The sequence below is a fragment of the Corythoichthys intestinalis genome, chromosome 20, assembly GCF_030265065.1.
Source record: "Corythoichthys intestinalis isolate RoL2023-P3 chromosome 20, ASM3026506v1, whole genome shotgun sequence".
Lineage (NCBI taxonomy): Eukaryota > Metazoa > Chordata > Actinopteri > Syngnathiformes > Syngnathidae > Corythoichthys > Corythoichthys intestinalis.
Genome location: NC_080414.1, coordinates 21151714 through 21167137, shown reverse-complemented (window position 1 = coordinate 21167137; position 15424 = coordinate 21151714). Strand labels below are relative to the sequence as shown.

Genomic DNA, 15424 nt, shown 5'->3' with positions numbered 1-15424 from the left:
GTGCAATTGTAAAAAAGCTGAGTCATTTGAAAAGTTGTAATCCTGATAAAAGTAGCGGGGAAGCACTTTTTTTTTTTTTTTGGCAGTCCAAAGATATCCATCAGAATATAATGCATGAATGCATCCCAGTCCTGGCTGGTTATTTGAATGATGGATGAGCTCCATTGCTTTGTTTGGGGAGGAAAGGCTCCTAATCCGTCTTTTAAATGTCTGATTTGTTTGACAAATGTGTGGTGTGGCATATTATTGTTGTTTTTTTTTTAAGAATATAACTGACTACAGAACAAACAGTAATGCGCCTTTATTAGTCTTGCAATTTCTAGTTTTATCGCTGCAATGTGGACGGTAAGAGCACATGACAATGATATCAAATGATCAGTCATCTAAATATGTTGCATTCATGTGACCTTAACTAACCCATTCTACCATCAGATTTGAGGAAAGGTCAGATCAAAGGCATCAAACACGAAGCAAATAATGTGCATTGACCTCATGTTTCTTGCTAAAATATCAAAATTGCAAATTATTGTTTTTCTATTTTATGCATCAAATGTTACCAAATACCTTTTAGAATGATAGTAAACTGGTAATGTTGCAGGATGTTTTTCTTTTCCAACATATCTTCAGAATGCAAACCTTGAAAGTTTCTCATGTGACCGTTTATTTAAAGACCCAAAACATTTGATAAAATGCTTACATTTCCACTAGAGGGCGTCATATCTCATTTTGACACTGTATCTGTCTTCAGTGGAACAGTGCACATATTTTATATGTATGTGTGCATGAATAATTAATTGTCAAATGATTTTTTTCTCTCCCCTGCCCTGCAGGAGTTGTGTCGCCAACGCATGGCTATCCGGGCGTCAGAGCGTGTGGAGCGTCCAGAGACGCTGCGCCACTCGCGCCTCAACAGTGTGTCGTCCCAGTTCAGCGATGGGCCCGGAGCGGGAAGCCCATCCACGCGTAGCAGCACATCCTCCTGGTGCGAGGAGCCTGTCCCGTCCAACATGGACATCTCCACTGGGCACATGATACTGGTAAGCAATCAAATTGAGAATGAGGTTACCTGTTTTGATTAATGCATTCAAAGGTATTGACAGCGTTTTTCATATTTTGGGCCAAAAAATTGACCTTTTTTCAAATTTTTAATTGTAATTGACAGACTTTTCATCAATATCATTTTTTATTCATGTTGTCTTTGATTCCCACATTCAAATTTGAACATATTAAGAAAACTTCGCAAATTTTCATTTTTAACCAAAAATGGACAATTTTTGACATAAAATCCCATTAAATCCCATTGACACATTCAGAATCACACATTCATGTATTCCTATTCATGTTACAATTGACTTTCATATTCACAGTGAATATATTTACCCAAAAAATCTTATTTGTTCACTTTTTATAGCAGAAATTTGACGATTTTTTACCCCAAAAAATCCCATTAAATTCCATTGACACCTTAAACGTCACACATCATTATATTCCTATTCATATTTCCCTCAATTTCCGCATTTGTATTCACAAAATGTTTCCAATATTATATATATATATATATATATATATATATATATATATATATATATATATATATATACAAAAAAATTGACTTTTTTTATTTTTTTTAATCCCATTAAATCCCAGTGACATGTTCAACATCACACATTCATATCATTCCTATTCAGGTTATATTTTATTCCCACATTCATATTTGAACATATTAAGAAAACGTTTCACATATTTTCATTTTGACCCAAAATTAACAATTTTTGACCAAAAATTGACCATTTTTTACATAAATCCCATTAAACCCCATTGACACGTTCAACATCACACATTTATATGTTCCTATTCAAGTTACAATTGACTTTTAATTCACATCGGATATACTCACCCAATAAATTCTAATTTTTTTACTTTTTTGACCAGAAATTTGACCATTTTTGACCTAAGAAAATTCCCATTAAATTCCACTGACACATTGGATGTCACACATCATTCCTGTTATTTTTTTCCCTCTATTTCCGCATTTGATTATACTCACTAAATCTTTTTTTCAATTTTTTTCTTTTTTTTTTTTTTAAACAAAAATTGACTTTTTAAAAAAAAAAAAATATTTCATTAAATCCCAGTGACACATTCAGCACATCAGCATCACTCATTCATATCATTCTTATCCATGTTGTATTTGATTCCCATATTCCCATTTGAACATATTAAGAAAACGTTTCACATATTTTCATTTTTGACCAAAAATTAACCATTTTTGACCAAAAATTCACAAATTTTCTACATACTGTAAATCCCATTAAACCCCATTGGACACATTTAGCATCACACATTCATGTGTTCCTATTGATGTTACAATTAACTCTCATATTCACATCGGGTATATTCACCCTAAAAATTCTCATTTTTTGTACTTTTTTGACCAGAAATTTAACCATTTTTGACCCAAGAAAATTCTCATGAAATTCCACTGACACATTGAAAGTCACATATCATTCCTATTATTTTTCCCTCAATTTCCGCATTTGATTATATTCACAAAATCTTTCCAATTTTTTCACTTTTTTTTTAACAAAAATTGACTTTTTTTTTTTTAATTATTATTTTTATCCCATTTAATGCCTGTGACACATTCAGCACATTAGCATCACTCATTCATATCATTCCTATTCATATTACGTTAATTCACACATTCCCTTTTGAGCATATTCATGAATTATTAAGGGATGAGCCTTTCACATTTTACACCAAAAATGTACCATTTTCACCAAAAACTTATCCTTAAATCCAACTCACGAATTAAAAAACAAGGTTCACATCACTTATAGATTTCAACATGGTAGCTAAACAATTGACACTTTTCACATTTTTACCAAAAAGTCACCATTATCATAATTGCATTATTTTTCCAGAAATTGCATCGTTTAATAGGACAATACATATGCAAATATATGCACAAGTGACAAGAATTAAAAAGTAAAAAAGGTGCTAAGCCTACTTTTATGTTTGTTGTGGGCTTAGTCATGAAAAAAGGAAAGTTGTCAGCTGGTTGAACTGGATTAATAGGTTTGCTTGAGCATTTCATTATTGATCTTTTGAGTTGTTTTTGAACTTCAGACAAATTGACAGTATCACTGCTTGAAAAAATATATATAAAAGTCTGTCATTCTTGGCTCACCTCGTTCTCTTTAGAGCTCTTTTATCATATCATCCGGCTTTTTATCTCTGCTCCGTTTTTTTCCCCATATTTGGTTTGCGCCACAGTGTGATTTTGTCTCTTTATCTCTCCACTGTCATTTACCCACTCACTGCTGCGGCAAAATAAGCCTGATTTTTTTTCCTCTTGAAATATCATTTCCCTGTATGTGATTGTCGTTGGGGTGTTAGTAATTATGCGTTTTTTTTGGGGGGGGGGGCGGTGGGGGCTTTTCCTGCCTTGCATACACACAATGGATTGTTTTAATTTTGCGGCATGTCATTCATTTGAGACAAGCTTGATAAAAGAGACGGATAGATGCCTGGCAGTGTTTCCATTAATGGCGGCCGCATTCATCACCCGCCACGTCTGCCTATTATATAGGGGCAGGCTGTAATGAATGAGAGGGAATGTGAGTAATGCCTTGTACTGCTGCTAATAGATGGCTTTTTCTTACACTCGTCAAAGCTTGTTTGTGCCGAGCGCCCCTTTTGAACGTGGTGACAATAGTGCAGCGCTAACAACAAAAAGGGGCCTGTGAATCATTTCTAGGAGGCGTGCTGTTATTATTATTAGCCTTGGCTTCTCCATAGCAGCAAATGAAGTGTCGTGAGCGATCTGTACTATCTGTCTAAAGCCCAAATTGGGAAATTGGTTTCCGAGCTAGGATTAAATGTTTTAAAATACGTAATGTGTTGACAAAACATTGACCTATACAAGGAAAGAAAGGGATATGGTTAAAAATGGATCTAATCGAATGGAGGTGACGTTATTTCTTATGAAGAATGTATTAGGAATAGAAATACCGAATAGAAATGGATTTATACACCATTTTGAGACCTTAGTCTAAATTTTTTGTCATTGGCCTAAATTGTGGGTGTTACTGAAGTGAGATTTCAACATAAACCCAAAACTTGAATATAATTCAAATGGGTTTCTATTTCAAGTTTACTTATAGCTTACTTATTTTAAAAATTGCTTTTATTTGACTATTTTACATGTTTGTTTGTTTTTTATTCTCAATGATATGTTTTACTTTCATGTTAATATATTTTTAAAAATATTTTTTATGGAATTTATTTCAGAATTTATTTTATAACTTGTTACAAAACACTTTCGGAAAAGCCTGCTTAATTAAGTAGATCTGTGTAAAATCCACTTCTTTTTATTTATTTATTTTTGTAAGCATTTATTCCTTTTTGTTGAAGATAAAGTTTATTTTTGGGGGGAGGGTGTAATTTTATATTATTGTTTTCAAAAAGCTAATTTTAGATTCGAGAAGTGCAAAATACCGTAATTTCCCGAATATAAGGCGCACCCGTGTATAATGTGCACCCCAAATTTACTTGTAAAATCTAGGGAAAATTATTTTACCCTTTTATAACGTGCACCCTAATTTTAGCACCAATAAATAGAAGAATACAAGAAAATAGAGCTCGAGTACGGATACAGAAATGTCATTTTACTGACTGGTGAAACACAGCACAAGCATAACGCATTGGTAGTTCAAAACATTACCATGAACTGACAATATTTACGGTAATAATATGATTTGACAACTTCTCCAACTTACCAGAATCTCGGAGAAAACAAAACAGATGTGAATTTTCTTTTAAAGGCTGCTGTATAACTTGCTCGTTTCATCATGATGAATAAATGTTTCTTCCATGGATTGATACGGTAAAATGAAAGTGAGAACGTAAGTCGGAAATCCGAGAGAGCTCATTGCTGTCGACACGTCAGTAAAAATAAGAACTATTGTTATGTGGGTTTGAGTTTCCCGAGGGACTGATATAGTTGACGGACACAGGAAGTCTGTGTGCTTACGTTTGTTATGGCCCGAGTTGCGGAGCTGCAATAAACATTGACTCAAATGAGTTCAAAAAACTAAATTCTGTGCTTTATGAAGAGTGAAAAAAGCAGAATTTAACACAGACGAAATCATTCGGCCGATTAGAGTGAAGTATTACCGAAACAAAATGGTGACGTCACGTACCGTAATGGTTGGCAACGGGTCGCCGCATACGTTTCTTCAACACAACGTGGCCGTGTCAATAAAAATAAAAATCGGTTTATATATATATGCATTATGTATATATTTCTGTCTACATCCATGTACCCGTTTGTAATGCAAGTCATGATTTTACAAGTTGATTTTGGGGGAAAAAAGTCAGCGTTATATTCGGGAAATTACAGTAAATCCTATGTGTTTTTTTTAACTTAACTTTTAGAGTTATTTCGTCTTTTAAAAAAATTATTGTAAATGAATGAATATTTCATTTGTTAATTATTTCATCCATCAATTTTATCGGATTTGTTTTATAGGCTTACATGTTTGAGTTTCTTGAACTTCCCTCCTAAAATCTGTTCTAACTTTAATGTCGTTTTCAAAATTTCTGGGGGAAAAAAAATTATCAATTTAAATTGTACAAGTCTTATTTTATTATTTAAAAATGGTCGTTATTGTTTTTCTTTGTCATTGCATTCTGTAAAACTTTGTTGTGTTTTAGTATACAGGATACGTGATGTAAAACTCATTTATATACTATACATACGCACATTTTGTTTTAGGTGAAAAGGCATTTTGGTTTCAAAGCAGAACGATTTCAGGGACCCTCCATTTTGGAAAGGGGCCCTCACGAGACTCTCCTTAACATTCCGCCATCATCTCCCGTCAAACCATGTGTGTGATTGCCTTCTTATCGCTCATCTCGGGCCTGTATTTGCCCCTCTCATCTCATCTCTCCGTCGCTCCCTCTCTCTATTTGGAGCAGAGCGGCGTGGGGAGAAGCGTGATGAATACGTAGCGTTCCAAAGCTTGCACTCACACTTCAAATGGGAAAAAAAAGTCTTGTGTAACTTGTGAAGTGAAATTGGAAGCCGCCTTGTGCTGAGTCATCAGCTTCTTCTTGTTTATCCGGAAATGCTTTGACACACCCATTACTGTTTTGCATAGTCAGAGCCTCACTCAGTGCAGGACCATGGACAGCACCGCACAGACGGCAAGCGAAAAATGCTTCGCAGTCCATGCTGGGAAACTGTTAGGATAGCCGGTGGGATACATACATTTATTCATAATATTGCCCTTGGCACGACTGCCATATTTTCATGCCTCAGGGCTGTTTAATTTCGTTTTAGAGGTGAATTGTTAAGGACAATAGTCGTATAGTTGCAGTTTTAATTTTAAATCAATCACAAGGATGGACTCGAGGGCCAACATTGATTTTGGAACTGATGGTGTTTTGTAGATGAGGTTTAAAAAAAAAAAAAAAAAAAAAAAACGATAAATGAACATTCTTGTTTTTCCATTTTTAGTACTGCTATGAAGTAATAACAAATATTTTACTAATATTTTTATTGTGTTTTTATTTATAATCATGAAAATCATGCATGTTGTACTATACTATGTATGATAAATCATTTATTTGATTAATATTTTTTTTTTGGTTGGTTATTGAATGAGTTATTAATCAGTCATGTAAGCGTGTGATGCGCCGGATTAAATAGCAGAGCTTACTTTGCCCACCTCTGGCGTACACTTCATAAATTCCCTCCCTGCCCTCCCTCTTCCCTTTACAGACTGTTGTTAGTTTAAATTTGACAGTAATGTGTTACCTGTTGTTTGTGGTCCGCCTTCATCCCGATTTCACCCAGCAGACTCGGCCGTTGAGCAGACTGCTTTATGGGATTAGCCATTGTTTCCCTGACACGCGGGCCTCCCCCATCCCAAGTCCCTGATTGGCACACGTAATCCTCCCCTCATTCGCTAAACCTTCACTAGCCCGACTGCGGAATAAACCACGGTCCGCCGCCTCGCGCCGGGAGCTCGTCGCCTTGATAAGGGGGCTGCCGGCTGCGTGGCGTTAAGGCAGAAATATGAATGTAGAAGGCAATCAATTCAGGATGTCGTTTGAATAGAACGCGATGCACTTGGGAGCGGATGCGATGCTGGAGAGAGTACAACATGACAGGTGACGGGCAGGCAGTGGGGGAAAGAGGACTCAAATGGAAAAGTACTTTAGGACTTAGTTTGTCAGGCTCCAATACTTAACTAGGAAGTAAAAGTATCAAAGTTGTCAGGAACAATCCTCAGGTAGGCTGGTGTAATTGCCAGACAGAAGCTGTAGTTGGATTGTCAGGAACTACCTCGGATAGAGCAGTCAGACATAACACTCAGGTTATCTGGAGCAATTATAGTACAGAAGAATACTACGATCGGAACAGGTAATCAGAAGTAATACTTGGTCAGAGGGGTCAGGGGGAAAACAAGTAATGACCAATAAAAAAAAAAAAGATAGTCAAGAAGATACTGAGATAGTCATGAATAATAACCAACTAGTCAAGAACAATTCCTTTCCATATAGGAACAATACCCGAGTAGGAACAAATATTATCCAGGTAAGTCAGGAGCAACACTCTGAAAATCAGAAACATCAATTTTCAGATACGGTACTAACTAACTCTGAAGGAACAACGTCCAGGTAGACATAATGTATTTCTAAGTAGTCAGACCACATTTGGATCAACAGAAACGATAACTACATAGTAAGCATAGATTTTCAGATACTCAGGACAATAGTCAGGTCGTCTGGAACAGTGTTTTTTTTCCCGTAAACGGTGACTATAATGAAAACATTTCGTCAACGAACAATTTTTTTCATGAGGATGACGAGACAATAACGACCAAAAAACATGTTTTGGGAGACTAAAACATAACGAAACTAATGCTAGTTTTCATCTGACAAGACTACAACGAGATGAAAATGGCCATTTTCAGTCACATGTTCACAATGTGTGACATTTTATGTATAGTTAGCCTGCATCGTAGCAGTGTTTGGTTGTGTCACTCATGTGACGTGCCATTGTCCTCTCCAGTCTCTCCATTGCTTGTTTTGAGACGCACACGGTAAGATTTGTTTTCTTATCTTGGCCAGAGAGAAAATGCAATGGTGCTTTAGCCTTTAAAGGTCTCAGCTGAGTGATCATCACACACGAAAGGTAACTCGTAGCGTTAGCATAGAATTCGCATTAGCCTAATAGTCCTCTTAAACTTTTATTTACATACAGTTCGTGGCGTCCAGGTGGGTATAGTAAATTGAAAATAATGTATTGTTTTCCTGCTGAGTGTATATTATCACCAAGTTGGCGTTGGCCTTGTAGACAGACGCTCCAATATGTGCTCATCTGTCAGTGTTCATTCGAAATAGTTGGAAACCTTTATTTTTGTAGTAACGTTTTTTAATTTTACAGACGAAAACATTTCTAGTCAACATCGACTAAAACGGGACAAAATCAGTTTTCGTCAACAAAAACTAGACCTAGACAAACACATTTTGAGACAACTAAAATATGACTAAGACTAATAAATATTATCGTCCAAAATAAGAGACTGCCAAAAACAACACTTGTCTGGAACAATAGTCAAGTAGTCAGGAATAATAATCAAGTCGTCTGGGAATGTAATCGAATGGTATGGAACAATAATTGACTAGTCTAAAATGGTAATCCAGTAGTCTGGGACAATAGTTGTATAGTCCGCGGACACTAGTCGAGTAGTCTGGGGAAAATAGTCAAGTAGTGAGAATCAGTTGTGGACTAGCCTGGAGCAATAGTAGAAGTAGTACAATAGCACTGAAGTAGTACTACAATCTAGTGCAATTGTTTGTTTGGAACAATAGTAGATTAGCATGGGAAAAAAGTCAAGTAGGGTAGTAAAGCCACAAGCAGAGATCATTGTGGATTTTTTATTTTGGTTAGTTTGGTTTGTTTTAATTTTGTTTTTCAATTATTTTTTTTAAATTGTTTTTATTTAATTATTTTTTAGATTATGTACTGTAGGTTTGTTTTTATCTATTTTTGTATTAGTTTTCTTATGTGTGTCTTGTGTGCAAGATTTTAGAAAAGGTCAGTGATACAGAAAATAAGAGAACATTTCAAATCAACCATGAAAGCTCAAGACTGAAATTGACGACGAAAACAAAGGACAGATTTATTGTCATTATAAATAGTTTTGAAATGTAAAGTAGTTTCAGCTACTGTTATTTTCGGACTACAAGCCGCACCCCACAAATTTAACACGAAAACGGCATTTGTCCATAGATAAACCGCGCCTAAATATTAAAATAAAAATTTCTTTTGGCAGCAAATAAATGTTCATTCATTTGCAACCCTCCCACTTCAAATGGATTAGATGTCAAGCCCAGTCAACGGCAGCCAATGAGTTAACAATGAAACGAAACAACGACTATCAAGAGTCGTGCAGAATCAAATTTACCCCATGACAACAAAATTTTCTTAACTGTGATAGCCCAAAAACCAATAGATAACAGAGTAAACAACTACCGTATCCTGATACATTTCAGGATCAATACGATTCAATAGTTTTAACAATCCTACTTAGGACATACACTTTGTCGGGCAGCAAAATCCATATATAAGACACACTGGACTATAAGCCGCAGGGTTCAAAGCGGAGGGCAAAAGTAGCGGCTAATAGTCCTTAAATTACGGTTGTTTTTGTAGATAAAAATATCGTTTTATATACCTTTTATGAAAATGTTTTTTCAATTCGTTTCATGCGTTTTTGTTAACTCGAGGCAGGAACAATACCCTTTTAAGCAGGAATACTAAACTGATAGTAGCTACTTAATTCTAAGAGAAAAAAAACTTAAATACAAAAGAGTAATGCTGGCATTGACAGAACCAATACACGAGTAGTCAGAAGCAATAACTGTTAACAATAGTTGCAGACAATACCTGTTTTTGATGGATTTTTTTCTTTCAGAAAAAGTCTGAAAGCAAAAGACATTGAAAATACATCCAAATTCATGAAAAAAAAAATGGTTCATGGAAATAAAAGATCCCAGCGACAGCAGAGATTTGATTTTAGGAGCCTGCCATTAAATGTGGAGGTGGAAAACACTGCTGTCTCATTATGTCCCTGCATTAATCAGGAGTGCTTGATTTTAGGACCTCTCTGGCACTTTAGCTTTCATACCAAACAATAAACTTTGATTCCCATCATTAGTCCCATTTGTAAGTGTCTTAAAGACTCACCTAATATCCTGTCTGAGTCATGCGAATTCATTAGCCATCAAAGGGTAATTACCCATTGTGTGCTGGACAGGCCTATTTGTGATTACCAGCTATACGGCATTTGTGTTTTTTATTCCGCAAAGACGTGCTTTTAGCGTCTGACAGATTGTGCAAAATGTCACAATGAAGCTGCTCAGTCTACCTACGCCGTCTTTAATATGGGATAAACCTGCAGCGCATGTGGGTATCACTTTCATTGTATTAGCCAGCTGATCCCTGACATCAGTTTATGAGTCTGTAATCTTCCTCCCCGCACAATTGACGACTAAACCATTTAACCCCCATCGGGAGGAGACCCATGATACAAGACTTGAAGGGGGGAAATATGGCGCCTACTTAAAAAAAAAAGCTTCCCCTTGCCAGCTACGTCCTTTAATCTCCCTAAGACTTGCCCTGATTTGGGAGTATACACACAAACACACACACAGCGTCCCCTTTCTTTTTTGCCATCTTTGGCTCTCTAGCGAATTCAATTTCGTCCTCTGCGAGCGACGGCTTAAACGTAGACAATCTTATCAGTGGCGGTGCAAGCAGTAAAGGGCGACACTGAAACACCCCTCAAGTATTTCTACAGCTGACAAACCTCTCAGGAGTCTTAATTGTGTTTTCAACCCTCCTCAAACTACAAAAAAAAAAAAAACATTACCTTCCCTCAAACCGCAACCTTCCTCGCCACCTAATGTCTGGGCACCTTTCAGTCTTGTGGCGTGAAATGGAAATCTTGTTTTCCCTCAGTCGTACATGGAGGACCACTTGAAGAACAAGAACCGTCTGCAGCGCGAGTGGGAGGCGCTGTGCTTGTATCAAGCGGAACCAGCCACCTGCAACGTGGCCCGGAGCGAGCAGAGTGTCAGGAAGAACCGCTCGGATGCCGTGCTAGCGTGTAAGTATTTTTTAATTGCATTTACGATGTAGAAAAAAATGAAATCAGTCGAAGCCAAACACTGGGAGCTATCTTTGTTGTAAAAACGGTATAGTGAGTCTCTGACTGTAAATTTTACAATAAATTTTTGTAGATGTTTTTTAAACTGCAAATCATGGTAGAAAAAAATGTTTCCGTTCTTAATGGTGGTGCTGAAATTGTTGCATTGCTTTTCCTCTATTTCTCTTCTGTCCAACTGGGATTCTAACCCACACTGTCACCTTGGCAGTCGAGCGTGCTGACTGCTGAGCTAAGGTACACCAGTTGGAGAAAGTACTATGCGTACAGAAGGTTAGGAAAACCTTTTTCTCTTAGAACTTAAGAGTGCGTACTTGCAGCTAAAAGTACACTAGGCTGTTAGCTCAGTAGTTAGCACGCTCAACTGCCACAGTAACAATGTGGATTCAGACCCTGGTTGCAGAAGGGCGAGAATGAGAAAGCGAGTGCAGTGATGTAACCACTACCATGTTTGTTGTTAATTTAGGAAATGTTTAACGCCTTCTCATTGGGGATGCAGTGCAGAGTAGGGGTGTGACATTATATCAAAAAGGGCATATATCGCGATACTTTGTAGCCCAAAAGTTTATCGATAAGCTCCCACCAAGAATGGATTTACAGTGGTGCCTCGACATATAATCGCTTCGACACACGATCTTCTCGACATCCGAGAGTTTGACTCGGAGTAAAATTTGACTCACCATTTGTTTCTACATCCAACGACATGCTCAAATTACGACGATTTATGACAGAGCCGCAGTTTCTTTGTTTTCCCGCAAGATGGACGCATGGCATATTTTCTTGTGAGAGAAATCAACATGGGTTCCAAAAATGTTAGTGCAAGTGGTGGAAAAAAAAAGGAATAAGTTGATGCTTACCATTGAAATGAAGATGGAAATGATAAAAAAAAAGTAAGAGCATGGGGTGCGCATCCATGAACTGGCTCAACTATACGGCCGTAGATGGTCTATGATCTCGGCGGTCTTCCTCCGTTCGCCAGTCTTTATAAGTTAAGGTGGAAATTATTGTTATTATTGTAACATCGCTAAAGAAATCGACAGCTCATCATTTATTTCAGAACTTGTGCAACACAACATGCCTACTGTCCGTCGCAACTGAACAACTGAAGTGAAAGTAAAAGATCCTATACTATGACACGTCAGCCACTCGGTGCGTTCAGGTACACCACGCAAAAATAGATCTGCCACACTAGAACCCGATTCGTTACATTATTACAGGTATTATTATTGTTACCATTATTATATTATTATTCAGATTTTTATTCATTCTTTGTTTTGCTCTGTGTAATTGCTATTTGGAATAGCAGTATTTATTAAGGATTTAGTGTAGGATTAATGGAATTATAATGTATCCTTATGGGAAAATCTTGCTCGACATACGACATTTTCGACTTGGTCCTGGAACCAATTAACTTCGTATGTAGAGGTACCACTGTATCGTTTTAAAAATCTGTCGCTGTTTAAAAAAATAGGAACCAACATGTTGCGACCAAAATCTTCCATTAGAATAGTGTCTACGTTAGATCACTGTCGCCATTGACAGTGCTAGACGTCCAATTTATTATGACTGGATAGGACATCTAGTGCTGTCAATAGCATGAAAAATAGTGCATTTACAGCCAGTCTTGTGGGCATTTACAAGTCAAGTGCTTTTGAGTCACTTTGTATTCATTTGGGGACTTTCTTGAGCCACTTACTTTTCAGTAACTCAAAATATACAGGAAGTGATCTGTAAATGCCCCAAAATAAACAGGAAGTAATCGAAAATGCCCCAAAGGAAAAGGAAGCGACCAAAAATCAACAGGAAATGACGTGAAATGCCCCAAAATGAACTAATTGCCAGTCATTGTCTGCCACTGACGGCCATAGACGTCCAATCCGTTTGAAGTGGGAGGGATGACAGTGAATGAACAAATGTTAATTCGCTGCCACCCTCCCAGTTCAAATGGACTGGACGTCTACAAGTGATAAACTCATTCCAATCCAGGCAAAAGGATGAAAATAGCTTGTTTTTCTCATAATTAGTTGTTTTTTTTAGAATATCCTTGAAGGATTTCTTGACCAATGTATCTATAATTGTTGCGTCGACATAACGTAGGATTATCGTTATTGTGAGCCTTGTATCACATATCGTATCGTGAGGTACCCAGAGGTTCCCACTCCTAGTGCAGAAGCGATTGTTTCTGCTGAGGCACTTTCAGGTTTAATAAATCAGGTAGTCTAAACCAATAACCAGTCAGGAAAATTGCTAAGATATTCAGTCAGGAATCCAGATTATCTGTAGCAATACTTTAAAGGCACAAAATGGCAATGATAAGCAGGTAGTCATGAAAATGCTGGGCTCAGTCGTTTGTAATGTTGTTCAGTCCATTACAGTTGTATGAAAAATTATCTGAACCTATTGGAATTTCTCACATTTCTGCATAAAATCACCATCAAATGTGATCTGATCTTGTCTGTCAAAATCACACTGATGAAAAAACAGTGTCTGCTTTAACTAAAACCACCCAAACATTTATAGGTTTTCGTATGTTAATGAGGATAGTATGCAAACAATGACAGAAGGGGGAAAATAACTAAGTCAACCATCACATTTATTATTTTGTGGCTCCCCCTTTGGCAGCAGCAGATGCTTCTTGTAGCCGCAGATCAGTCTGGCACATCGATCAGGACTAATCTTGGCCCATTCTACTCTACAAAACTGCTGTAGTTCAGTCAGATTCCTGGAATCGCTGTCTTTAGGTCATCCCACAGCATCTCAATGGGGTTCAAGTCTGGACTTTGACTTGGCCACTCCAGAACGTGTATTTTTTTTTCTGAAACAATTCCGAAGTTGATTTACTTCTGTGTTTTGGATTATTGTCTTGTTGCAGCATCCATCCTCTTTTTAGCTTCAACTGTCTGACAGACGGCCTCGGGTTATCCTGCAAAACATCCTGATAAACTTTTGAATTCATTCTTTCATTAATGATTGCAAGTTGTCCAGGCCCTGAGGCAGCAAAACAGCCCCAAATCATGATGCTGTCTCCACCATGCTTGACGGTGGGGATGAGGTGTTGACGTTGGTGAGCTGTTCCATTTTTCCTCCACACATGACGTTGTGTGTTACTCCCAAACAATTCAACTTTGGTTTCATCAGTCCACAAAATATTTTGCCAAAACTTCTGTTGAGTGTCCAAGTGCCTTTTTGCGAACATTAAACGAGCAACAATGTTTTTTTTAGACAGCAGTGGCGTCCACCATGGAGTCCTCCCATGAACACCATTCTTGACTATAGCTGATGTGTGCACAGGGATATTGGACTGTGACAGTGATTTCTGTAAGTCTTTAGCAGACACTCCAGAGTTCTTTTTTACCTCTCTGAGTATTGTGTGCTGAACTCTTGGCGTCATCTTTGGTGGACGGCCACTACTTGGGAGAGAAGCAACAGTGTCGAGCTCTCTCCATTTGTAGACAACTTCTCTGACTGTCGATTGATGAACATCCAGACTGTTAGGCTACGTTCATACTACAGGTCTTAATGCACGAATCCGATTTTTTCGTGTTTTTCCGACTCGAGTGAGGCATTAACTTGACGGTCTGAACGTGACAAGTCGCATAGAACGGGACCATTTCAAATCCGATCTGGGTCACTTTCGTATGTGGTCTAAATCCGATCTGGGCCACATTTTTCCAGACTGTCGCGGCGGTCTGTACTGTCCAGTCCCGCAAATCGGATTTCATGCAGCAATTACGTCATCAAATAGCGAGAGAGTCGTTACCGTAGCGATGCACCTGTGCGTTATTAGCGCCTAGCTTGCCTTTCGGGGAAGGGCTGGGCTTCACAACAGTCATAAAAAAATAAAAATGGGTTGAGGATAAGCCTGAGAATGCTCAGTTTTCTCTGTTACAAGTGAGCAATATTTCAACATTGCTTACACGGCCGAGAGAGAGTCGGGGCAAACTGCCCATATGTGTGTGACATGCACGGACAGTGCGTGCATGCTATCGATCCATATAAACTTTGAATATAAGCCTAAACGGGGATTATTTATGTCTGTTATTTGTGTCCTCCTTTTGAAAAGCAAAACATGATATCCCTGGAATGACGGATGACGTGTGTCATTTGTTTTGATGCTTCTGCGCATGCGGGTCTTCTTGCTTAGCGCGTGTCGGACTGCGAATTAGTGCGCATGCGTAATA

General features: G+C 37.7%; 1 protein-coding gene across 1 annotated transcript in view; it reads left to right on the top strand.

The window, feature by feature from the left end:
* Positions 1-15424, top strand: part of ptprn2 (protein tyrosine phosphatase receptor type N2) — a 290172-nt gene that overhangs the window by 233629 nt on the left and 41119 nt on the right. Inside the window, exons 13-14 of the mRNA XM_057823858.1 lie at positions 831-1037; positions 11039-11186. Of these exons, the coding sequence (XP_057679841.1) occupies positions 831-1037; positions 11039-11186 (355 nt within the window). The remainder of the gene's footprint in view (positions 1-830; positions 1038-11038; positions 11187-15424) is intronic.